Raw genomic sequence first — 27,891 nt, 5'->3', positions numbered from 1 at the left:
GCTCTGTGATCACATTGGACTCACCTCAGTGACAGGTTCAAAGAGTAACAGAAAGACTGTGAGAAAGGCCATGTGTGACTGAGAATCAGTCCAATATTAAAAATTTCTATTCACCTGTATGCAGGGACAAAGCGAAGTTGGGTTTTGTTCTGAATGATTTTTGGGGTTGAGGAACTGGAGGGTCTATAGGACCTGACACATTTTGCTTTGGGAATCCCTCAGATCTGTTCATTCAGATTCTTGGCAGACAGCAAATGTGATGGGAAATTGACAGACATTTCTGTCCAACAGTGAGTCATAGGACAAGATAAAAAGATCTGCAGTGGGTTATAGGCTACAAGGCTTATTTGTATCACAAAAATTAATTGTGAACATCAAAGATTACAAACTGAAAATCCTGTTCTCTGAGAGGCTAGACTCAGAACAGCTGGCAGAAACTTTAAAAAATTTTGTTTTAAAACATTCTCTACAATGATGACTACTGAAGTCTAACAGCTAGGAAGTTATGCCCTTTGCTTATCCACAGCTTGAGAAAAGCAAACCTGTTTGATCAAACTGAAAAGAAATACCACCACTGACACGGAAGGACTTATCTACCAAAGACATGCGCCATGCATCTCAGTAGTTCCAGCACGGATTACAACCAGAAGAGAAAGGTTTTCTGGTTTTACTTGTCAAAGGCAAAAAAAAATCCAACTTTCTGGACCTATAGTTAAACAAGAGAGTTGTGCCCTCGGTAGCTGATCTCAATTCTTTCATGCTCCAGAGGCTGTTAAGCTGTAAGGTCATCAGCACCCCAGACTAGGTGCTGGCTGGCACGAGCAGTATCCTGCCTCAGAACTCCAAGCTGTCTGAGGCAGCTGTGGCACATATGATAAGCCATATATAGCACAACGGGCATGCATCTTCACCCACAGGCATCCACAAGTCAGAAGACTGCAGCGGGAAGGGAGGGGGCTGTATGCAAACGTGAAAACTCAGCTGCAATTTGGCAATGAAAAATACTGTACTATTGCTGATAAAGCCTGATCAATTTTATTTGAAACAAGAGAAAGGAAGTTTTTCTCCTTCGAAGTTTCTACTGATTCATTGCTATCGCTTGTTATATTTCTTCCTGGTTTTAGCACAACCAGTGTCCAACGGGGAAATTCTTTCAAATTAAGTAGTGTGATAAATTAGCATGCTATTTGCTATCTTGATATAACTCATTTTATCACTATGGTTATGCAAAGGAAAACCATATTTATCCTACAACAGGTTTGTTTTTTTCTGACAAGGCTATTTGTCACCACAGGGAATTCCAGGTTCATAAAACTGGATAGCTGACATTTCCAATATAATATACTTTGTAAGAAGTAACAACCCTCCAAATCAATTTTGCCAATTACATCAGCGTTTGTCTTAACACAAAATCACTTTATCCCATACTGAAAGACCAACAAGGAGCTCTTCGTAAAAGTCACGTAGATCTGAAGAGTAGAGAGACTGCATCATCGTCAGTGTAGAAACACTTAGAATAATCAAAGTAGCAGGCAATGCGATCCAGACAGACATAGATGGATAACAAATTCTGTGACTGTAAAGTAAGAGCCAGATCTTTTACAAGACAGTGTAAAAGCATCATATTTTATGATGATTATGAGAAAAGTTTATGCACATGCAGCCTTTGAATTTTTAGCTCCAGACTGTAAATTTTTTTTTCCTGGAAAAGAATAAGTATCTGCAAATTCTTCTTTTTGTATTCTGAACAACTGCTTGTCAGCAACCAGCTACAGCTCCACTTTTCTAAACCAAACATTTTTTGATGATCTGTTGCAAGTTTTCTTAGAAATACAGGTAAAATTTAAGTAATCATCCACAGGAATGAAAAATACGTTTTTCTTCAGGACGGATGCTTGATTTAGGAATTTCCTTTCTGAGTGTAAGAAAATTACAGTTTTGTACTTTGAAAAGTCAGCTAAGGTCAAGATTAATATAGCATCCATTAAGTAGTTTGTTGATACCATGAAGGCTTTTCTTGTCATCCCACTGATGAATAAGGGAATTTGCGTCTCAGCAGGTAAACGTTTGACACTTCCTTCATCTATTGCACAGTATTTGCTACAGCCAAAAATAAGAGGCAAAGTGGAATACAGAGCCAAAACAATTTAGCAAACAGAAGATTACGAGTTACAAAGGAATATGAATTAAGAATAACTTTTAAAAATAACATATATTCTGGACTGATGTGTTCCATAAACATTTTCTTTCCTAATGGAAGCCTGCAGGGAACAAATACTTATTTCATATGCCTTCCATTCTGCTCGAGTCACTTTAGATTTTTCCACCGTAGCTCTGCCTTTTATTTCCTCTGTTCTCCTTGCCTTGGTTAGATTCAGAGGTAGGGTGTTAATGGGGTACTTGATGAAGATTGAAGACCTATTTTCTCCCCCCTCAAAGACCAGCCTGATTTGAACAAATTGAGGAGAGTGAAGCAGTCTCTTCATGTCCTTGGGAAAAACCTTTTCCATTTCAGCATTTCCAGCTTTCAGACATGGTCCCCTTTGTTCACAGAGAAAAAGAAAGAAAAGGTGCTAGCACAAGAAGGTTCTGAATAATTTAATATAATGTCAGTAGGGTTGCAAAAGCTCCCTTTCAATCTTCTTTACGGTTGGTGAGCATGTGAACGCGAGGTGGATCCAGGAGGGGAATGCAGGGAACTAGTGCTTGCAGCTCGGACAGGACGAGAAACAAGCTGTTGTCCACCAGTCCCCACATCTGTTGTTGCCACTTCCTTACTACTCTCATCCTTGTGGGTACTGTTTTGTGCTGGGCACTCAAAATGCACACAGTGAAACACCTGGAGAGAACAAAAAATGAAGATAAAACAAAACAATTACATGCTGGCAAAAGCATGATCAAAGTGAGATGAAATCTATACGCTGGCCAGATCAGTGCCAAAGTACTTAGTCAAATTAGACCATTTTGCCACGAGGCCAGAACATCTGTCCCTGGGCCATAAACATTATAAAGTGATACAAGTGGAGCAAGAGAAGGCCTTCAAGTTATAACAACCTTTACGTATGGCACTAAAAATCATAAAGATGATTCCAAAGTGGATAGAGATATTTGTAAAGGGTTTTTTCTTTGCCAAGTAGCATAAATATCTACTACATGCTATCAGATGACAACAACAATAACATTGTCTTAAACATATCTTATGATCTAATTGCTTCCTCAAAATGCCAAATGTTCATATGCACTAGAAATGAAATTTAAATCATTACCAATATGTTTCTATTTCAAGATTGCCCTCTGCTGTAATAGCAATGGTAGCTTTATAGACATATCCTGGAGTATGTAGAAAGGTATTTGGCTCCATCAGCTGAAATATTCCATTTCAAACAGTGTTCATCATCTGATGATTCAAACAATACCTGGGAACACTCTACAGGTGACTGTGTCTGAGTAAAAGGACTATTTCTTTAAAGCATTTTTTCCAATTTATTTTCTACTTTACTTACTCTTACTTCTACTGGTTCTTGAAGTGCCTGGGAGGAGAAGGGGAGGAACTCTTTAAAATAGTTACAAAACTTCTTTCCACGAGATTTCTCATTGCTAGAAATTGCATGGCTTTGCCACACACTAAACAAATAAATCTTTTCTTAAACTGATTTAAAATTTGTTATTTTCTCATGCACTGTAGTTTTAGAACTAAAGCTTGATGAATATTAAAAACTGAATTTTAAAATTATTGTTTTAACTTAATTTTTTACGCTTTTATGACATCATCTATCATTCTTCTTGCAAGTAGATCATGTCTTTAAAGGTCTTCTCACAAGGGCAATCTCTTATAATCTTAACTGCCCTTTCAAGTTAATGTGGGCAAAATCAAATACCATAAACAAGACGTGTACACTCCACATTCATACAAGACTACAGAATATTGTATTTTCTATCCTTTCTTCAGTACAACTGAAAATCTTATTGTTCTTTTTGACCACTCTTGCTCAAGCACACACTGAGCAGACATCTGCAATGACATGTCTGCAATAGCCCCTAGGTCTTTTCTGAAGAGCTACTTAGTTAATTCAAATTCTGATAGCATACATGAAATTAAAAAACCCTAAATATTCAGTCACTGGTTTTTTTTTAATCCCCATTTTATTTTCTTGTGCCTCTGAGTTTAAGAATTCTTGCAGTTTTTTATACAGAAACATAGTGATGTATGTTTATATTTCTATATATACACGTATACTCACATAAAGATGTATCGCTTTGTCTTTATATATACAGATATGAAGAGATTACAGATCTACACCCATGTGCACAAAATGGTTTTTCTCTACATTTCTTCTCGTGAGTTTCTTTTCTTTAGCTGAACTGATTTCTACAGTGGCATGAATTCTCTCCATCTGTTACAGTTCTTGAGAAGACAATTTTTGCATTCAGCTACACTTCTTGAGAAGCCCGTTTTATACTCGTCCTGCTCCCACGTTTTTAAAGGAACAGTTACTGTCATTTTTCCAGCTGCATTTATCAGCATCAGGAATTGCAGAAAAGAACATAATCTCATCAGTACACCTCTGTAAGACACTGCTTTCCTTGAAAGGCAGTACAGTCTGATGAATGGGATGGAGGTCTCCAAGTCAGAAGATTCCATATTTCTACTGTGTCCCACACCAATAGAGTTTCTAATTTAAAACTTCACCTTACATAGTGATGCATGCTTTTTAAATATAGTATAGATACCACTGAAATTTATCTAATACTAGTCTATGAAATCTGAAGTACCCAATTCTTAAATAGTAACTTTCATTTTTACCGCTTCTTTCATACTAAATCCTTAATGCTCACCCCAGCATCTGGCACATTATCAAGCCCGTGAATTTACAACATTATTTTCAGTTACTCTGCCACTTCACATATAGAGAGCACAGCTAGTGAAAGAAGCAGAGGACAGAGAAGTACAATGAAGCTCATCTGCTTAATCCAAAAATCAGAACTATATATTTCAGACCAGTATTACTAAAACAAACAATCCTGCACATACTTCTCTCAAAAGGCAGAGATGACAGTTCAGTATTATCCTCTGATCAACAGCATGTTACACTTCTCATGGATATTTTAAGAAAGATCTGACATACAAAGCAGGAAGGCCAAATACATATACACCGGTGCAGTCATTTGTAAGAGAAATCTCTCACATTAGCAACAAGGTGTCCTTTCCAGGTTAGTAATACTGGAGAGGAATAACAAGATAAAACTTACTCAGCCGAAGCCTCAGGTGACCTGTCTGACAAATAAAATGATGACAAGGACTAAGGAAAAATAATCCTTTTGATTATAAAAGTAGGATGCCTGCAAGCTCACGAAAACAAAAGGTACACTTCTATCATGTTCTAACATAACAAAAAATATTCAAATGCCAGCTCAAAAAACCTGTGAACATCATGTCTTTCTAAATTGGAAAACATGGCAAAGGAAAAGGTGAGTTTAGAAGATGAAATCATTCACAAAATGGAGAAATTCTATGAGACTTTTTTGCAATTCCAAAAACCAACTGTTCCCTTTGGAAAGTGTAGATTGTGCTTCAAAGTTCAAAGGGATGTGTTGGCAGAACAAGTAGGGAGTATTTTTGTACCTATTACAGTAAAACTACTTGATGAGAATATGCTGCTGTTACTATCTTTTGTTTAAAATGAGAATGGTTTGACAGCCAGCTCTGGGCAAGTAATTCTGGAAACCGCTTGTGTTATTACTGAAGAGATTACCAAGACTATAGACTCCAGAACAAACCAAGACTTTGGTTACACTGTTATTATTTAAATTGAAAGTATGAAAAATATCTTGCTGCCTTCTTTGGAAAATGAAAATTTATGACAAAATGTTACAGACCATCTGTTTAACATATATCATAAAGAAGTAATTTAGTAATATGTGCGTGCTGATAATGTTCCTCCTCTACGAGCTTGAGGAGAAAGAATTTTAGAAAATTAGTGTTGGGTACAGATTTTAAAGACAAAATAGGAAAAGACCTAGAATAGCAGCATGTGTTTATAGTTCCACTGAGCCACTACACGAATAGCTGTAACCTCAGTTTCCACATATTGATCTTCACTATCGTTACTGCAGTGCTCCATATAAGTAACTACAGAGGATATTAAATTCCTTGGAAACAGCAACAAATTTGAAATTAGAATTATGTTTAAAAGGCGATTTACTCTTCAGGGCTTAAAGCTACCTTTAAGAATTAAAAGTTGGAGGTAATGTTTCTTTTAGGCTGATTTGCTAAATTTATGCAAGTTTATAATAAGTTTATAAGTTTATAAAGAGATGAGAACGTAGAGAGACTGGCATGAGAGCAAACAAGACTGTCTATATGGATTAGTAATGGAAAAGGCCTTCTTCGTGCATGTACAACCACTCTGGAGGCAGCTTCTGACTCTGTATTTCTAATAACTCACTGATTAAGACTGAGCTGTACGCTGCAAGAGACTGTGCTTAGAAAAAAAAAAAAAAATTAGTATTCCCAGTTCAGCTGATTGGTCAGCTTCATTCCAACTGTCTGCTGAGAACCAATGTTGACATCTGGTGGTGCATATGTTTGCAATAATTGCTCTAAAATTGGACATAAACAATGCTATCTGACAATTTTTCCAGTGCTTAAGAACCAGCAACCCCATATGCTAAACATGGGCAGAAATCCTGACACCTAGAGTTGACAAACTCTAATTGCTACAAATGTAATAGTGCTATCCAAAGTTCCTTGCAAAGTGTGAGAGGGCAATGTTTTGCGATGAGTACGTGTGGAACATAGACATGCATGCATACACACCGAAGCAGCAGCTTTTGGCGCCTCCTACAATCTCGTCATCTAAGGTCTTAATCTCACAAAGACTTACATATATTCTTAAATTCACATATTATAAATTGTTTCACTGAAGTAAATTGTAAAATCTGGGCTTCACCTGAGACAATACGCAACAATTACAAAAGACAGAAGCACAAGTAAACAAAAAGAGGATGATATTGCACTTGGTCAATTAGGGCAAATTATACTTTTTCTGTATAAAGTGAATTGAAAAAAATATCTTTGGCCACTATTAATTGATTTATCAGGTATGAAAATTAATTGTAAGAGAATCTTACTCAAATAAGATTTTCTTATGAAGATTGCGATTTTTCTTTTTTTTTAATTAAAAACATAATATAAAGGTGATAAAACCAAGTAATCAGAGGCTATGCACGCTCCTCTAGTGCGCTAAAATGGTATTTTCATCATTCATCAAAATAAGGATCAATTCAAAACCAAACCTGACAGCAATGTTTGATGGCACTGTGGAAAGGTCAAAACCAGAAACACTTTACTGTACTTTGTCTGTAAAACCCCTCAAAATACCCTCCAGACTGGCAACAGCCCTTCACCTCTGCAGGGAAGACAATAACACAATTCACAAACACTCAAATAAGAAAAGCGTTCATTCTTACTTTGCTAGATTGCCAGAGCAAAATAAAAAAAACCCCAAGTACATTTTAGAAGGGATTATCAATTTCTTTGCAAGATATGAAAAACTGTACTGTTATATGTTAATGAAGAATATAGGTTTTCTTAAAAGTTCCTTACCTCATTAGCTGTGTTGTGAGTTCCGACTATTCTGATAAAAGATGCAGGCTGTTTATCAAAAGTGATTGTTTGCCAGGATCTAAAAAAAGTTCCAGAAAGACACACAAACGTTAAACATGGCCACAACAGCTGGCATTAACGTATACAGCAAATCCATTCAAGTGATAGTACGTACCATTATCACTTAATAAGGCAAATAGAGAAACACTTTTCATAACCTGAATTTCAGCCTTCCTGTTAATTTTTATTTTAAAGTGGCTTGACTCTGCTTATGTGCTTTCATATGTACCTTCTCCTACTACAATATGTATGCAGGAATAATACTCATACTATTGCTGAAAGTTGAGAAAATGGTAAAAGAAAAAAACAAAACAATCAAAGTCTAAAATCCTTGACTAATATTGACTGTATTAAACAAAAGATCAGATAAATAAAAGTAAATGCATCCATCTGTTAACTACTCATGAGAAATCATCAGCTTGGGTAAAGAAAATTACAGCTCTAAGGAAAAAAAAACACCCCAAAACTGAAATAAACTCCTGCCACTCTAAGTGGAACAGAGGAAGCAGAGGAGTCAAGCTTCCCTTGTGTGGGCCAAGGTCCTTCCAGGAAACAATGAATGACACAAAGCATTCTTTGCAGTTCAGGTTGTGAGGATTTCCCCATCCTGACACAGAGGCAGTGGGGAGAACACACCACCCCCCGGAGCTGGAGTATTACTTTTTGGGTTAGACTGAGAACACTTGAGGTAGATTGGGACAACTGTAATATTCCTTCCTCATTCATACTCTTCTGGTCTGGGTGAGGTACAACACCTCAAAAAGACTAATACACAGCAGGAAAAGGACACCAATTCGTACCATACAGTTCGGCTTACAGAACACACTGACAGTAAAACAGAAGAAACAAAAAGAATAAGAGGAACTAGAGGATTTGGTTTGATGCCAGTCTTCCACTACACTAGATTAGTACTTGAACACATTAGAATTTCAATTATTTTATATTCATAAAACATGAAGGCTAGCTACAGAATTTTACTTTTTAGCAAAAGTAGACTATCACAGAAGACTTCAGAGATAAAATGTAGTTAAGTATAATTTGATTAAGTCACTACAGAAGAACATTGGATAGTTTTCCTGAATGTGTTCAGACCTTCACGAGTGTTCATATAAGCAATAAGGGACCAAAGCAGAACTGGAATAAAACACCACTCACCACCAGTAGGCTACCCCAAAGCCTGGCAGTACAAATAGCTTGGCTGCTGACAGGCACTTGAATCTTCCCTTAGTAGGAAAACCTCTTTGCCACAAACATTGCGTTTCTGGGTTTAATTTAGTCGACTATTACTTTTATCACTGCTGTCAGGTTATGTTTGCTTAAAGAAGATTACGAGCCCAACCAAGACCTAATTTCAAGTAGTTTACTGGTATTACTCAAGAACTAATGGATATAATTAGAATTACTCATCATAATAGATAGGTGTGGTCTGTGTCAGGCCTCAGAGGTACAGCTGTTATCTAACCATGTGGTTTATTTATATCCCTTATGTGGCTATGTCCTCCTAATTTAAAGCTCAGGTGGTTTCTTCAGGCTCTAAATAAAATATAAAACGAGAATGGACTATTTTGTTGACTGTCTCAAGATCTGAAAGATTGCTATGATTTAAGCATTTCTTTCCCTGAACAGGAGAACAACTCTTCTTGAATTTACTTCTTATATTACTCTTTACAGCCAGTTAATCTTCATGGCCAAAGGTAACTTTTTACCTTGAAGTATAGAGTCACAAAGATGAGTGGCTGGGACAATCAGAAGATTGCAACACTACTTCTCGTAACAAAGTACTGCCATAGTTTGCATTATGCATATGCTTTCATATTTACACGCGTGCACTTTATGCAAGGAGAGTGATGATGTAAACTTGTCTAGTGATTTGGAAAATATTCTAAAGCTATTCTAAATAAAAGTTTCAAATCCTAAAGAAGCTATTAAGAACAGCCTATGCCTTTCTAGCCTCTAAGGTAGAGTTTGTGTTCTGTGACAAGAAAATATGTTAATTAGGGATCATAGAATAGAATATAAATGGGTCTGTATTTACTTATAGTACTTCTGAGCACTGGTCAAATACACACTGCAAGAGTTCTGTGCAGGTTTTCCAAAACTGGCAGTAAATGCCATTGTCTGTTGTACAAAGTGAATACAGCTGAAAAGCACGACAGATATTAAGAGAGTTTGAGAAAAAGGCTTCTGAAGATCCTTTCGACACCACACTTCTGGGTCAGCTCCTCCAGGAAGCTCCTACATTCCTCCACTTACCACTGCATCACAAGTCCTTACTTTCTGCTACAATGCTGATGTTAGGACTGGATTATAAATACCCTTCTAATAGTATTAAAACATGATAGAAAATAGTAAAAAAAATTCTTGAGGATGTGAGACTTGAAGGGAGATTGGGTTTTCAATAAATTTGGTCCTAACAATATTTACTGTTTTGGTGTGTGTCCATTTTATTCCTTTCCCCTTGGAAAAAGAAAGTAAAAACTATAGGCAATTTGTAGAAGAGTTATTGAAATTCAATAATATTGCCACTAGAGAATTAGTACTTGATGCAATAATGAGAAAATTAGGTCTCTCAGTTTATTTCCTTAGCAAAAAGGAAAAAACAAAGTAGAAAAACAACCCAAGTGGATTTGGAAAAAGTCACTTTTGAAATAAGCAAGGCAAACCTTCTTCACTAGAAGGTTGCACTGATTTTGACTGTAATGGTACATTTGAGAACATCAATATATACAAAGCAATACCTCTCCAGTACAGATGTAATTATGCAGCAAAGAGATAATTTATGCAGTGTAACTATACCCATATGGGAAGGGAAGAGAGATCACTGACAGAACATTATCAGGGCAGATCTGCCCTCTTTTTGCATTTTTTGCTGATATAACAAACTCAGTAAGACTTCTATTCATGTATTAAGCCATAACAATTGTTCAGTAGTGTTCCTCAATTAAATTAAAGACATCATAGATAAGCCTTAAGTTTCTTTTAAATAATTTTCTTTCACTACTAGTTATCTCTTCTGGTACTACTGTAGTAATTTCAGCTTCTGTGTAAAATTTTTGTTTTGCAAATTATTTTGCAGTCATGCCATGCATATGTGCTTATTTTATATTTTCCTCACAAGAGCTAGTCTTTTTATCCTCAAAATCACTTTTGATGGTCTTTAAAAAAATTCCTCCAAACTCCAAGCTCTGGTATTGACTCTTACATAAGTCAGTGTATTCCAGGAACAGCAGCATTAAAACATATCAAAAGCACCTCGTTTTGGTCTTGGATTAGACACTTCTGTGTAACAGATGCCATTTCTTCACTTTTACTCCCCATATGCCAAGCAAATAAATCTTTCAAGCTGGTGGCAATACTTTCACCTTCTTTACCTAGGACACAGTGATAAAGAAGCTATCAGAACTTTCCCATAAACTGACATTGTTGCCTTTGGACTTTCTGTGTCTCCGTACTCCTTATTAGTGACCCTATAACAAATTGATTTTTCAGGGTTTAGCTTTTTTAAATATTCAGGAAGCATTGATCTTTTTTTTTTTCTGCTTTCACACCTGTCTAGCTGGTTGATTCATTTGAGATTTGCTGCTAAATCCGCAGCAGTCCTGGTCATCGCTGTCATGACAGAAATAATCACTACTTCAAGCTGAGGTTTACATCTCTAAGAGGAGCCTCTAAGAGGAGGCTCAGGACTAGCAGCCTACTCAGATTTATACCAGGGTCCTCAAGCTGAAATGCAGCACTATAAGTTGTTTGGCTGGCAAAGGTGCCCTGATACCACAGCTCCATTTTCCAAGACATTAGCTTTGTTACCGTCCTATGGTGTTTTATACATCTCACCTCAGCCACCCAACTTCTAACTCTTGTTCTGCCCGACTCCCCTAAGGAGATGCAGTAATTGATGATTAGCATTCCAAAGCCATGCTTGCATCCTGTGAGCCTGTCATATTTAATTGCATTTTAACTATACTCGTCTTCTATAATAGCCTGAACATAATTTAGATAATTATCTTTTGCTCTCTTATTCTCTGACTCTGCCTGTCTCACTTAGAGCTCCTTGCAATGAAAATCACTTTTTCTGCTCAAACGTATAAACAGACTCTTGGGCCAAGTGCTTTCATCTCTCCAACAGCAACAGCTGTCACTGAAAACTCAATAGCTTTGTGCATCCCACAATCTCTTCACCATATTCTATTCAGAGGAAGAAGAAAATCATTAGAAACCTCTCCACTTTCATATTTCTTCCTGTCTTTTTCTTTATGAGGCTATTGCAAGAAGAATGCAAGAAATACTGGTGTCCAGGTAAATTACAACAATAGCTTGCTATTGCTGAAGCTATCTATAGTTCCAAAATAACAATTCACCTCTTAAAGAATTTAATGGCTTTTATCAGCATTTGGAATCCTTGTCTAGTTATTTCTATGAAAAACTGCTATCTTTCTAAAGATTTATTACATATAATAGGATATAAATAGTCACCCTTCCCTGTTATTTCCTTCTCTTCCAGAAAGAGCAAATTAAGAAAGAAGTGGAAGCTTATCTTTTATTGAGGTTTTCTAATGAGCCACTGGCACTACAGAATAATACCACACTGTGGGATCACCAGAGCAGCACTGATTATAGCTGAAACCAAGTTCAGGCCAAAGACGTTAGATGAAGGAGAAAGCTGTTACATGTAACTAACATTCATCAAGCTGTAATAACCCTATTATATTCACATCATGGCTTGCTTTAGGCTAAGCATGTACATTTTGTGCACGCACATTGTGTCTCCTCACTTTCCAAGGCAACATACAACCGCCATTCTTTCTCACTCCAGTAAGAAAAGCAGAGTTGGAATCAAATGTGGAAATGAACAACACACCCTGAAAAATGTCAGTTACCAGCAAGTAACCTCCATTTTGCTTTCTAATGCTTGTCCACGTATGCCTTGTTCTATAGTAAGTGACAAAACACATCTTATCTTATTTGGATGTGGACTTCTTATTCTGTGACTACATATTTTTTAATGAAATGCAGCATCCATTATGATGGAATAGTGAGGAGATATTTGTAAAAAGCACATGACAGGAAAAGGAAAGAAGAGCTGTGTTGTCTTTCTACACATCAGTCTGATGACTGTACTGATGTAAATAAGACAGCAAGTAACTAGCATGTGATGCTGCCAGATAAAAAAATGCATGCACACACAGGCAGGCAAACTGGGACTCGAGAAGTACCACAGTATGCTCTGCATGATGTGCTTACACGCCTTGCTTTATTAATGAATACCATACTAACCTCTACCATGGAGTACCTACGAAACAAACACAAAAGCATGCACTAAAAATGCTGTAACAATTATTGTTATACAGACATTTTTCTTTATAAAATACCAAAAAGGTCTACAGCTACCTTAAAAATGACCTATTAAAAAACCATGTTTTCCACCAGAACAGTACTAAACAATAAAGTGAAGCAATACTCTCTCTCCAGTTAAAGCTGTATTTTACCGTACTAATTCAAGGACTCAGACTCATAAAGCACAGAAGTCAAACTGGGTGGTTGCCTCAGCCACCCCAGCCACTGAGGGGGAGGACAAAAGCATGAGAAAGAAAATACTGTGAGGAATCAAAAGTCAACTACATTTTGGTTCTTAGAGAGTAAGATTAAGTGCAGTTCTACCCCTGGTCTACCTCAACTAAAAACAGACCTAAAACTGAGTTTCTACCTATTCTGCTGTCACCATGGCATCACTCTTGCAAAAGGTGGCCTGTCAAACTTGGGACTTCTAAGGAAGCAAGGAAGGTGCACGCTAGAAGTAACAGCTTTCTCTCAGCAGCTCGGAGAGGCAAAACTCACCAAACAATGCATCTTGGTTATATTTATGCTATACTCCATTGATGAGAGAGCAAATATACTTTATCCAGTCTAATAAGGAAAAAAAAAACCAAAAAGACTTGAAGTACTAATGGCAGAGGTAATAAAAATGGTTAAGAGAAATATAATGAGAGTCTAGAGTAAATACGAGAAAAGTAAATACTAAAAATCACCTGTCGCAGTATTCTTACATAATGGCTTTATATATTGACAAGTAAAAATAGGCATTACCACCTTTCGGGAAAACACCCCTCCAAGATTTTTATTCTAAATACACTTCCCGTAAGGAAAACGTAATTCTGAAAGCATCTGAACAAAATTTGTAGCTATTTCTGCCCTATAATTGACGCTCCCACCAATCCAAACAAAATATCTGCCCTCTATAAGAACACTTTACTAAACTGCTATAAACATTTTATTGCGTATGATTTATTGTAGAAGCATAATGTGGGATTGATAAAGCAGACCTATTAGAATAAAAATTCTGACATAAAATAGATTTAATGAAGTCTATACCGACTTTCTGACATCTTCATAAAGCTTCTAATGTAAAAGACTCCTAATAGTAACCCCTGCTTTCACAGCTTGAGTGCTGACATCTTTGCTGGTTTAGAAAAAATATTACGTTAAAAAAATGTTAACATGTAGTCAGATTGAGCAATGGTAAAACTAAATGTAGTAACCGATTTTCAAATATATCCACATGCCAATGTATGCAACCAGTAGCATTTTTGTACTGCACAAGCTGTGTACTCATATAACCTAGCTTGCTCACACATTTTTTTCAATTTCAACAGGTTGTCTTTCTGTAATTCCACAAATATAGTTTATATTTAAAAATTTTACACAAAATGATATTATTAACAATTTGCTGGCAACTGTGTGGCAGAATGCCATGAGCCAAATTTTTATGCCATAGCAAGAACTGTGTGTGTAGTATCTACACATATATCCTTGAGGGTCAGCAGTGGTGGCGGACAAAGGCTGTGTAGTTGAGTAACTTGACTTACTAGTTTGTGTTACATACTTTCGTGTATACCAGAGCACACACGCAGAAGACAAGCTTCCACAATCCTAAAGGCTGAATTGGCTTTGTTGTGAGTACTCATTACCAATAGTTATTGCTCCTGATGTTCACATAGCTAGCAAAGATATGAAAAGCCATCCAACATGTTAACATACCCAGTAAGACAACTAGTGGGATGTTTTTAACTTTGAAGACTTCTCTCCCCCGTAGTCCCACAATAGATTGAAAGCTATTTTTATTATATAACTTTTCATACCAATGCAATAGTTGATTAACAGCAAATATATAAACAATATTTTTAGAGATATGAGACAAAATCATGCTCCCTATTAATCAGTTCCTTTGTAGTGTGTAGGCTAACACTGTATTTATTGCACTTCTCTCTTACATTCTCTTGGGTGTGATTTCATGGCCCACTCGTAAAAACTTCACATTTACAACAACTGCCCTTCTATTACTGTCGATAACATCTAATTGACATGTCAAACCCCCAAGGAATGCAGTAAATTGAACCAGAGCCTCTAAGAAGAATAAAACAGTAAAGAAAGTAGATCAGCATGTGCCTCCTCGTAATAGCAGTACAAGCATACTGAGGTTTGCTAATGGAAGGAAGAAAAACTGTAACCCTTTCTGCTACCACACTGAATTATCTATTAACCTCAAGGTCAGAACACAAAGCCTGGTGACCTCAGACTGAAACTTGCCTAGAAAAAAAACCTGAACCCGCATCCATGACTGCAGTAATTTTAGACAAGAGACTAAAGTGAACTAAGACAGACAAGAATACCAAATATAACCTTTGTTTCTGTTACCTTGTTACAGTACAGAAGAAATGTAGCTCCCCTCCCAACAGTTTCTGAGAAACTAAATTTTGGTATTTAATTTGTAACTCTGTACCATAAAATATTATAGACAAAGAGCTGGGTAAAATTCACAAATATAATTTTAAAAACTGAGAAAACTTGACTTACCATGAAAGAGCACAAAATAAAGTCAGACAGAACTTGTTTGAGTAGCAACCAAGGTAACAGGGAAAGGCAGAATGACTATAAATATGTAGTTGAAGTGTATGGACTCCATTAAGAAAGTAAAATTGGTTTACAGGTATACAAGAAAAATAATGAAATTAGGTAACATGGTGTTAAGTACTAGTACTGCGAAAAAAAATTGTTACTGTGGGAACTCAGAGGGATAGGCAAAGAGGAGAACAGAAGCACCATCCCTTCAAGTATATGAAACAAACTGAGGGAGCATTATTCTAAGAAAATACCACACACCACATAGTGTAGAAATCCCCAGAGGATGAACTGAAAGATATAATAATTCTTCCATTTCTGTGATTCATGGATATAATCTGTCCTGGTAAAAATTTTTCTGTGAATAAATCAATGGCTTAATACTGCACATATCTCAATGCAGAGTATTTGTAACACTAAGGAGCATACCTGTTTTGGCCAGTTTAAGCAAACGTGCACTTTTCAGAGTTTCAATGAAATTAGATCCTCAATATCAACAATCTAATTAGGGCACATCTCTAGATTTGGTGCATTAACATCTGACTGGCCTCCTGACTTTACAAAGGGATGTAAATAGTTGCTATATTTAATGGCTTTGCCTGCACGAAAGGGTTACAGACAAAATAGTAACTTTACCATCTAGCTCATGAACATTTGGGCATCTCCTATTCATTGGGTTATTAAGTGATCTTATGCAACAATACATTTCAAAGTAAACAAACATAACAGCAGAACAATAGTTCAAGTATTAGGTATTCCTTTATTATCTCAGGCAGATAAATGAGCCAGTTCACTGGACACATCTACAATATGGATAACATTTTTGTAGTATGATTTATTTATCAAGGTGCTGAGAGTGTACATGTGTGTGGGTGCCTGCACGCATGTGGGTATGTGCATGTATGCACAGACATTTTCAAAAAAGAGAATATCACAACTCGGTGAAGGCAATCCAATGTACTGCCATAGATCATTCCATAATGTAAAAGCAGTAATCCCACTGTTGAAGTCCTTACCAAGAAGCTGCAAATTTCTTCCCTGTGCTGATTGGAACAAAACGCTTTGTTTAACAGGATGCAAGACAGCAGTAGTATTCTCCTCCAGCAGGAAAATTAGAATTTCTGTCACGTTGAGCAGAGTTGGCAATAGTTGCCAAAGACCTCTGAAGATGACAGGCTTTTCCAGAATTGCCTAATGTTGTAGGTCAAACTGGGACCCAAATGTTTATGGGGGGAAATATTTAAGTATTCTTAGCCTGTATAAGCAATCAATCACAGAAGAAGGATGATAGAAATTACAAATATCTGAGAGGGGCAAAATACACTGAGGTGAAGCTGAACAACAGAATACACTTAAAAGAGGAATAAACCTACTAAGAGCAAGTTTTCTTACACTATCAAAGAGCTTCTCTGTGGCAAGTAATAGAAGGTTGAACAGGTCATATATTTAAGTGAGGCTGATAACTGAAAAGAATGCTGTTTGTTGTAAGACAAAGCAACAGCCAATATTCTGACTACAATTTGTTTTATAAGACAAAATTAATGTTTACTCACAGAGCAAAAACTTAACTCTGTCAAGGCATTATCTGTACGGTTTAAAAGACGCAGTGATCATATCCGATCATCCTCACATTTAGCCTGCATTTCCGAAGTAGGGTTATGCAGTGATAAAATATGCAATGTGTAACTCACCACCTTACTGATCTTCTTTAGTATTAAAAGTGACCATAGTACAGTCAAGCAAAATACAGCAATGTAGTCACACTATAACTCTCAAGGAATACATGCATTTCTTGCACCTCTACATTACAAGGAACAATTACAGACTCAGTATGTTGTTGCAGAAATGGGCTGCTCAGGTACCCATCTGAGTCTCAAAATCTTATAGTCTTCAATCTCAGCAACCATTTCCTTATAGTTAATTATCTTTTCAGAATTTTTTTCCACACCCTTAAACCTTTCAAAAGGCATAAAGGTTTCACCTTTCACTAAAAACCACAGTATTTACACAGTCTGGTTTACTTTTTAGCCTGGCAGAGATGACAGATTAAGTCAAGAAGAAAGGGTACAAAGAGGAGAGGACAAAGTTTTATGATTAATCTCAGGAATAAGAATATGTAGGCCAGGTCTTGGAGCTTCAGTATCCAGGAGTGTCCCCTACCCGCAATATAGACACCATATTTATCAACTTAATATTGGTTCTATAAAACCTAATTCATTAACACTGGTGAAGTATTTTTAGCTGTTTTGGTGGCATGTGTTGAAAACAGGCATGGTACCACGTTCAAGTAAATACAGAAGATAATAAAATTAAGTTGAGAATAAGGAAGTTTTAAAATGGAACACAGTAAATGTGTTCTCAAAACCAAGAAGTCTGAATGCATCTATAATCTGTCCCTCGGCTCAGGGAAACACAATTCTGTTTTGAATGTCAATGTTTTTATAAATCTATCCTAACAATAAGGACTAAAGATAACATTAGTATAAGCAATACTATCTTGGATTCTGGTATGTTCTTCCCTCCCACCCCCTCAACAAATATTCTGTTGAGTAAGCAATGCTGTGTCTCTGGCATGTTAAAACAAACAAACCAACCAACCAACCAACCCCACAGACAAACCAAAAAACCAAACAGGCTGAGAAAGTCAATGGACATTGAAGTGTGTCTGAATCTACTCAATGCATATGTGAAATATGCAACAAAAAGCCTATGAAATGGTTGATGTCTCAGAAGAGCAGATTTACCAAAAAACATCAAAGTGCATGTAAAGTAATTGGGAAATAGTTTAAAGTAAATTCATATTGTCTTTAAGAAAAAGAAGTAAAACTACAACAAAAAGTCCTATTGAAAGCTCTAGAAACTGGGTGCTCAAAGATGATCTCAAACAAACGTGTGTAAGGAAGTCTTCACTCTGCTGCTCAGTGGACAGTGAGTGAGAAAAGTTGCTGTGCCAGAAGGGAAGTCAATGCTGTGCTTCTGCCTTGAGCACAAGTCTCGTTATCCAACCCATGACTTTGCACTGATAACTTCTAAACTAAATGTGGGTCATGAATGCAAATTTGACAAGTCAACTGTAACCATGTTAGGTTAATATGTTTTTAAAAAAGTCCCAGGCGTCAAAACAGGAGGCAAGAAATCTACAGGAAGGCCATGTCTCAGACAGATAAATGACAGCAACAACTTTGATGAAAGCACCATGGCACATCATCATGGTGATTTACACAACTTACAAGGTAGCACCAAATCAGTGATTCTGGCAGCAGCTGGACTTGCTCAGGTTCAGTTGGGACAAGCAGTTGCAACGAAGAATATACAGATGCACGAATGGCTAGTGCAGCATATGCAAGAATGAGTGTAGCAGCCAGAAACCAGATAGACCAAATCCTATCCACTTTCACAATATGGAAAACAAATCCCTTCCTGGTCAAACCAAAGATGCTTTATGAATACTGACCCAGGAAGTAAGTCAATCAGAAAAAGAATGAATAAATAAATACATAAATAATGTCTGAATATCAGAAACCTGTTTGTGGGTTGATAAAACAATTACGGCAGCCTCTCTCTCCTTTATTACTGTCTTTTCACTCTTTAAATCAGAATGAAAATATATTTACTGAAAACCCTTCCTGTTTCTAGCGTTTACAGTAGAAGCAGTGGTTATCTGTAAAGGGTGAAAACTAGTTTATACTTAAAATGTAATCTCCTGTAATAACTTCAAAAATTGCTATTTTATCACAGAAGCTTTAGAAAGTGATCTGGCAAGAATCAAAAAGGAAAAGCCCTTGGGAAATCTAATTTCTGCTGAATCATAGAATCATAGAATCATAGAATTATTAAGGTTGGAAAACACCTCTAGGATCATCAAGTCCAACCGTCAACCCACACTACCATGCTTCCTAAACCATACCCTGAGGTGCCATGCCTACACATCTTTTAAAATACCTCCACAGATGGAGACTCCACCACCTCTCTGGGCAGCCTGTTCCAGTTCCTGACCACTCTTTCAGTGAAGAAATTCTTCCTAATATCCAACCTAAACCTCCCCTGACACAGCTTGAAGCCGCTTCCTCTTGTTCTATCACTACTGACTTGGGAGAAGAGACCAACACCCACCTCACTGCAACCTCCTTTCAGGTAGTTGTAGAGAGCAATAAGGTCTCCCCTCAGCCTCCTCTTCTCCAGACTAAACAACCCCAGCTCCCTCAGCCGCTCCTCATAAGACTTGTTCTGTTGACCCTTCACCAACTTTGTTGCCCTCCTCTGGACATGCTCCTCCAGGACCTCAATGTCCTTGTAGTGAGGGGCCCAAAACTGCACACAGTACTTGAGGTGCAGCCTCACCAGTGCCGAGTACAGGGGCACTATCACCTCCCTGCTCCTGCTGGCCACACTATTCCTGATACAAGCCAGGATGCCATTGGCCTTCTTGGCCACCTGGGCACACAGCCGGCTCATGTTCAGCCGGCTGTCAGCCAGCACCCCCAGGTCCTTCTTCGCTGCTCAGCTTTCCAGCCGCTCTTCCCCAAGCCTGTAGCGTTGCATGGGGCTGTTCTGACTCAAGTGCAGGACCCGGCACTTGGCCTTGTTAAACCTCATACAGTTGGCCTCAGCCCATTGATCCAGCCTGTCCAGGTCCCTCTGCAGAGCCTTCCTACCCTTTAGCAGATCAACACTCTCACCCAATTTGATATCTGCATACTTACTGAGGGTGCACTCAATCCTCTCATCCAGATCATTGGTAAAGATATTAAACTGAACTGGCCCCAAAACCGAGCCCTGGGGAACCCTGCTCGTGACTGGCCACCAACTGGATTTACCTCCATTCACCACAACTCTCTGGGCTCGGCCATCCAGCCACTTTTTTACCCAGCAAAGAAGGTAACCCCTCTCCTTACTTCACCAAGGATTGAGAACTCATATCATGGTCCCTAAGCCCAAGATGGCCTCCGAACACCACATCTCCCACCAGCCCTTCTCTGTTTGTGAACAGCAGGTCAAATGAGGCACCTCCCCTGGTAGGTTCACTTACCAGCTGCGTGAGGAAGTTATCTTCCACACACTCCAGGAACCTCCTAGACTGTTTCTTCTCTGCTGTGTTGTATTTCCAGCAGACATCTGGTAGATTGAAGTCCCCCACTAGAACAAGGGCAACTGATTGTGATACTTCCTGCAGCTGCTTGTAGAACACTTCATATACCTCTTCATCCTGGTTGGGTGGTCTTTAACAGACCCCCAGCAGGATATGTGCCTTCTTGGCCTTACCCCTCATCCTTACCCATAAACACTCGACCTTATCATCAAAATCGTTACGCTCTACACAATCGAAGCACTCCCTAACATATAGAGCCACCCCACCACCTCTCCCTCCTTGCCTATCCCTTCTGAAGAGCTTATAGCCACCCATTGCAGCATTCCAGTCGTAAGAGGCATCCCACCATGTCTCTGTGATGGCAGCTAAGTCATAGCTATCCCGTTGTACAATGGCTTCCAGCTCCTCCTGTTTGTTTCCCATGCTGTGTGCGTTGGTGAAGATGCACTTGAGCTGGGCTATTGGTTTCACTGCCAACCCTGGCATGCCACCCCTAGGCTCCTGTCTGGTGGGCCTGGCTACATCCCCTTTCCCCTTTTGAACCTAGTTTAAAGCCCTCTCGATGAGTCCCTCCAACTCATGTGCAAGAATCCTTTTCCTCCTTTGAGACAGGCGAACTCCATCTGCCGCAAGCAGGCCCGGTGCCATGTAAACCTCCCCATGATCAAAAAAAAGAAGATTCCACTGATGGCACCAGCCTCTGAGCCACGTGTTAATCAGATGAGTTTTCCTGTTCCTTTCAGTATTATTCTTCCCTGCCACCGATGGGACTGAGGAAAACGCTACCTGTGCTCCTGCTCCTTTGACCAGTTGCCGCAGTGCCCTGAAGTCCCTTTTGATTGTTCTTGGGCTTCTTTCCACAATCTCATCACTGCCCACCTACACAACCAATAGCCAGTAGTAATCAGAGGGCTGCACCAGACCAGGGAGTTTCTTAGGAACATCTCTGACCCAGGCCCCAGGGAGGCAGCAGACTTCCCTGTGGGATGGGTCTGGTTGGCATGCTGGGCCCTCTGTCCTCCTCAGAAGAGAACTGCCTACAACAGTTGCCCTCCTTTTCTTCTTAACAGAGGTAGTCGTAATGCTGGGCTGACCAACTCTCTCTAGGTAACCCCCTGGATGGACCTTCACCTACATCCTCATTTGCCTGGCCCTCAAGTTCCAGAGCCCCGTATCTGTTGCGTAAGGGCAGCTGGGAAGGTGAGGGAGGCCGGGAGGGGCTTCGTCTGCCTCCCTGAGCAGGGACCTGTTTCCATTTCCCCTTATCTCTTTGGTTCCCTCATTCTGCTTGATGGCAAGAGGGTAGGGGATTCTCTGCTTCTTGTGGAGCCTCCATCTGCTGCCTTGGCCCCGGGGATGATAAAGTGCAGCTCCACCAATCTATCTCCCTCTCACACTCTCTGATGATCCTTAACCTTTCCACTTCCTCCCTCAGCTCTGCCACCAGGCTGAGCAGATCACCCCCCTGGTCACACCGCAAGAAGCTGCTGTCTCTGTTTCCCTTTGACGCGAGTGCCAGGCTCAGGCACTGCCTGCAGCCAGAGACCTGGACAGCTGCGTGTTTATGTGGGGGCTCTGCCCGAGTCACCACATTCCTTCTGTCAGTGGTTCTCAGGTGAGCGGAGACCATGGCTGGGCCCTCTTCCGAGGGGGGCCGGTGACCACTAGTTGAGCTACTCATTAGAGCCTTTAGAGCCAGGAAGGGGACTGCGCCCTAACCATGCAACACCCTGGTTGCTCGCGCTCCCTGGGGGCTCCTTTTGTACATGCGGGGGTTTTGCCACCTACGCTCTTGTCCCCGCTCACGCTGAGTCAGAGGTGCCGCCCATCAGGAGCTTACCTTGCCCTGCTCCGGCGGGGCTGCACCGTGCTACCCTCACTCCCCCAGCACTTTTGCCTTCGTGCCTTATTTTCTCTGAGGCAGAACTGAGCTAACATCCAAATTGATGTCAGAGTTACTGTGATGCTTTCTTCACTCTTCTCATAGCAATGTGCATGAAGAGGAGCTCAGAACATGCCAGCCACATGGCAAAATGGAGCAAAGCAAAACCTCAATGCGTATGGCACACGCAGAGCTGCAGTGAAATATGGCAAAACGTTCAAGGGAGACTAAGACACTGCAGTTCACAACTCCTTGCTAGTCTATTCAAGGCTCGTTCAAAGATCCATGCATATTTGTGGCTGAAAAGCAAGCACAAGGAAACGAAGACAGAAGTAGAAAAAAAGAAAAGACAAATTAATGACTTGAAAACCTCCTTGTGATTCTGAATCACCATTAAGAAAAATAACTTGAAAGAAGCTAGATCTTTCTTCAGTGAAACTAGACTCAGCTAAAATAAAAGCTAGCAGATGAAATGTTAGACGCAGAGTTTCCACACTTCTGAGAGGCTCCTAACACTCTGAAATGGAATACAACTCTGCTTTCTCTCTGTGAAATCTTAATTCTTCGTGCTTAGTAAGTCAGGTCTGTGAAGCTGGAGCCTCTTTTCCCATACTACAATATTTCAAAATCTGAGCATATAAACACAAGGAAACATATGTACTTCAATGCCTCTATTGTTCAGGGCTTTTAAGCTCAATAATTACACAAAATGACCCTTTATATCTGTTTGACTTGCTCCAGTAGGCATTACTAGCGGCATAATGAACAGATTAATGAGAACCCTCAGTTTATTTTTGTGAAGTGAGACTTGAAATTGAGCTTAACAATGTAGCAATTTCCCAGACAACTTGCTTGAACACATTTCATCTTGGTATTGTATGAAACTGGCTACACTGAGCTCGCCAACCCTGGAGGAGGCATTTGTATTTCACAGAGTTGCTGTGAAATTTGCTTCACGTAAAATAGGATGAACCGTCGTTGAAATATACTCTGTTTCACAAGCGGTACAAGAACAGTTTTGCTGTGAAATTAACTTCATGTAAACCAGGATGAAGTGTGGTCAAAATACCCTGTCTGACATCACAGGTACAAGAGGAGTTCCTTTTATCCTGTTCCACCCCACCACTTGGGAGCTCAAGCATGAGACACACTTAAGGAATTATACAAAGGTGAGGAAAAATGTTATTTTTGTCATCCTAGGTATGGCAGGACAGTAGATGCATGCAATACTGATGGGAAGTGACAGAAAAAGATGTGAGCATACAGGCAGTTGGAAAGGCAAGAGGGCTGAGAAATGTTCAAGATGTTTTATTATGAGAGAAAACAGTCCTATAAAAGTGGTTAAGGAGAAGAATGATGGATGAAAATGGATGTGAGGGAATTCTAGAGATGGGATCATAGTGAAGTGGAGGAACTAGAGGAGGACAGGAGGAACAAGCTGCTATGTTTGAGGCTAAGTATAAAGAACTACAGATGTATGTAATGCACCACATGCAGTTAAAAGGAAAGGTATTCACACACTTCAAATATTATCTCTATAGCAAAATTAACAATTACATCATGACAGAAATTAGCTTGATTTCACAAAAGTATACCCAGAAAAAAAAAATCCAAAATTGAGCTTGTCACTAACATTGTATAAAGCAGAAGTATTTTCTCACTTGAAGTCCTTAGACAACATGGAGAATATTCTTTTGTACATCTGAAAGTGGTTTAGAACTGTTAAGTGCATGACCTAGATCTCTCTAGGTGTTCTTTACCTGTGATTTACTACGAAAGGAAATACAGCAGTGCCTGAAAAATGGAAATGTACATGGTACATCACAGCATAGGAATATGAAACAAGAAATATGAAACAAGAGCAGTAAACCTCAAAGTTGAAAATTATTCTTGAAAAATCAATCATAAGACAGATAATAAATTTTGATAATGAATCTCAAATGCACATCCCAAAGGGCTTTTCATGTGAAAGTACTGATCACATTCATAAAAAAAAGTATAGAAAAAAATTGAGGGGAACTGAGCTGAGAATTTAGAATTTGAAATAGCTATTGTATAATAAAAAGATAATAAGCAATGGGAAAGTTTGGAAGTTTTGAAACATTTACCATAACAGCTGTATACTCTGAGTAACAAACAATGAGTCCAGCAGGAGAGAAAAAACCAGTTATAATGCAATATGTTATAAACCTTCTTAAAATGAAGTCATGCCTGCCAGAAGAAAATCGTAATACTGACCCAAACGAACCATATAGATAGTTGACACCAACCGCCTTAGAACTGCCCATCAATAAACAATATTCATTGTCTCCCACATTCTATAAGAGTATCAGACCCTTTTTTGCCTAATGGGGAATTGAACGTGATATGTCCGCTGCCAATGGATTAGATCCATTTCACAATAACTACAGAACTTTAAAGAACAATACTGAGTCAATAACCATCAGGAGAGCCTGTTTCATATTTGTCTTTACAGGGCTTATTTTATGAGAAGTGTCCTTAATTCTGAGGTCTGACTCCTACTGGCCTTTGGTATCTTGTGTTTCTCATCTGACTTTCAGACTCTTTGTCAGCAAATTCATCTAACAAGCGCAGGTCTCTACTTTTCGACGCTAACACACTCAAGCCCACTTACCATAAATGTTTTAAAAAACAGGATGGAACATGACTGTTTTTCATTACTGTCATACTGTGTAGAGAAAAGCAGCTTATTGTGGAAACGACAAAAAAATAGCCTCAACAGAGCATTTGAAAATTGACAATTACACACGCGGTATACATTAATTGGCTCTCACTTAAGGAAGGTAAGCAAGCTTCCCTGTGAAGATAACAGACACACAGTTTCTGCCTTCAGCCTTTTAAAACTGGGAGAAGAGGAGGTTAGGAGTAGCCTGTCGGTTCCTGGCTTTGAGTACTGAATTATTACTTTACACAAAATGCTACATTAAAAATACCATTAAAACAACCCAAAGCAGCATACTGATAGTTTAAAGGGGAAGTTCACGCTTCAGTAGACTGCCAAAACTAATATAAGCTATTTAAACATAATTTAATTTTCTTTCTCATCGTTTTGTTTCCCACTTAGTGATCATCAAAGGTGTCCGTTGAGGTTTGTGTTTGCTACCTTTATGGTTCATCCTACCCTTTTTGCCAGAGATGCACCAAAATGGTTTGGAGACCTCACAGGACACTTGCGAGACTGCACACTAATGACTTTCACAAAGGATTGTAACTCCACTGAAAGACCGGGTAGACAGAAAGCCAGGCAGCAGGCAGCAAAGGGAACAACTCTTATCCACACCTTTGAAGACAGGGAAGTGAATAGAAAATATTACTAGTAAAGTAAATTTACTTATTGCAAGTATTCTGCCTCTTCAAATTTGGGACCCTGTGAAATTCTCTCAAGTTTTAACTCCATCCACTTTCATTTGCTACTGCAGCATATCCTGCACAGAACATCAAGCAAGTTGGGTTTTTTTGGGTCTACTGCAGTATATTAAACACAGAACTAATAGCAGAAAGGGTAAATCTGCTAGTTTAAGACCTTATCAACCACCTAGATTGAACTCACATCTCTAAAATTTGTAAGAGAAACAGGCATAATTTGTAGTATACTTTTTGGAAAGAATTTATATTTCAGCTTCACACAAATACATGTATAAAGATTCTTCGCTGACTGTTGCTCTGAGAGGTACTTGTAGTCAAACAGGTAATCATAGACCCAGGCAAAGATGTACACATTTCTCATTTCCTTTAAACAAAGGCACATAAGCCTAACTGATGACAATTTTTATACCAAGGTAGGATTAGTCCTTTTCAGGCTGGGACATCCCAAGTATTCATCAAAAACACTTAGGATTTGCCTGAGAAACAAAAAAAACAGCTGCAAACTTTGACCACATTAGCAAAGGATTAATTTTGTTTCTTCCATTTGAGAGTGGGGTGTGGAACTTACAAACATATGGAGAACTAAGAGATGAGGGTTCTGTTGCTTCCACCCCGTTACGCTGCAATCTTGTTAAGGTAAATTGCTGAATGTGGGAATCTTTAACTGTCTGCCTGAACCTGACGGTGACTCAAACCCAGGCACAGTGCATGAATTTGGCTCTTGCTTTTCCTTGGGGATTGCCTGAATCATTTGACTAAAAGGTATTTAGAGGCAGATTTCTCTCTGTTGGAGCTGTGCTGGTTGTATAAAATACCAAGGTATTCACGGTAAGGGGAAGGTCAGAGACAGGGAAAAAAAAAAATCTCTTGCATCCAGCAGGAGTGTCTTTACCCTTACACTACGATGGTAAACCAGGTAAACTGCACCACCTCTTCCCTAGTACAGCATCTGTTAATTTTGGTTAAAATCCAACTCTTTACCTCCTCTGTTTTTGTTGTTAAAATGACATGAAGTTAAAAATAACTTGTTTGTTTTTCTTGGGGCAAAAAAAAATTTCACATTTTCAATTTGGTTCAAGATACCTTTTTTTTTAATTTTTAATTTTTTAAATTTACAGAAATTAAATCAAAAAGTCAGTTCTTCACATTCCTACCAGTGACTGGTTCAATTTTCTTTTTCATTAAGATGTCTCCCTTACCATAATGAAATCTTGCCCAACAATTTTTAAGTGAGAACCTTCATTCAGAGTGTGAGTCACTGAACAATAATCTCTCTTCCATTCTACGTTCAACGATATTTGAGCACTAAGAATATGGCTTTTTACGGTCATAGTACCACATTTCAGTATTACTCAGTAAAATGAATGTGGTGCAGCTCTGACTGCATGCAGTGATAATACTCCCTACTTTACAAAACAGTCCTAACATTTATAGCATTTGGCATTTATATAGTATTTTATATATTTGGTTTATATGTTTTATATAAACAGATGATTATATAATTCATAAATATATACACATACATATAACATTAAATATCTTTATCTTCTCTATTATACATATACTTATTTATACAGTATTTGGAGTTATCAACCTGCCATTACAATCGAAGTAATTTTTCAGCTTAAGTCACTTCAGCATATCTGCAAATCCTACTTGAAAGGGAAATTAAACATATTTAAGGGGTATTCTTTTCTGTGATGGGGTGACCGTAAAGAAAGTTGAATTTGCTGATCGTAAAGGGCAAGAGATTTAAACTGAATATGAGAAAATGCTGTCAAATGCAAAGAAATCACCTGAAAATTTACAAGGTTATGTGGGGGGCCACAAAACTTTCAACTTATCTCAGTTACAGATGACATAGTAATTAAATGTAACTGCAGAGGATAGAAAGCTTTCAGAGAGAAGTAAGCTTTTTCAAGTTGATCCTTTTTCTTTAAAATTTTCTAGTCCTTGTTAAATGGAATTGTT

The 27,891-nt window shown here is 38.5% G+C and overlaps 1 protein-coding gene across 2 annotated transcripts in view; it reads right to left on the bottom strand.

The window, feature by feature from the left end:
- Window positions 1-384: 384 nt before the first annotated feature.
- Window positions 385-27,891, bottom strand: part of BTBD9 (BTB domain containing 9) — a 135,608-nt gene continuing 108,101 nt past the window's right edge. For both annotated transcript variants that reach the window (XM_075089142.1, XM_075089143.1), the window contains 2 exons: window positions 7,607-7,685; window positions 385-2,839 (listed from right to left, as the gene is read on the bottom strand). In XM_075089142.1, the coding sequence (XP_074945243.1) occupies window positions 2,645-2,839; window positions 7,607-7,685 (274 nt within the window). In that variant the 3' untranslated portion in view covers window positions 385-2,644. The remainder of the gene's footprint in view (window positions 2,840-7,606; window positions 7,686-27,891) is intronic.

This window comes from Phalacrocorax aristotelis, chromosome 3, assembly GCF_949628215.1.
Source record: "Phalacrocorax aristotelis chromosome 3, bGulAri2.1, whole genome shotgun sequence".
NCBI classification, from domain to species: domain Eukaryota; kingdom Metazoa; phylum Chordata; class Aves; order Suliformes; family Phalacrocoracidae; genus Phalacrocorax; species Phalacrocorax aristotelis.
The sequence above is the reverse complement of the archived record's forward strand: the minus strand, read 5'-3'. Positions and strand labels throughout refer to the sequence as shown.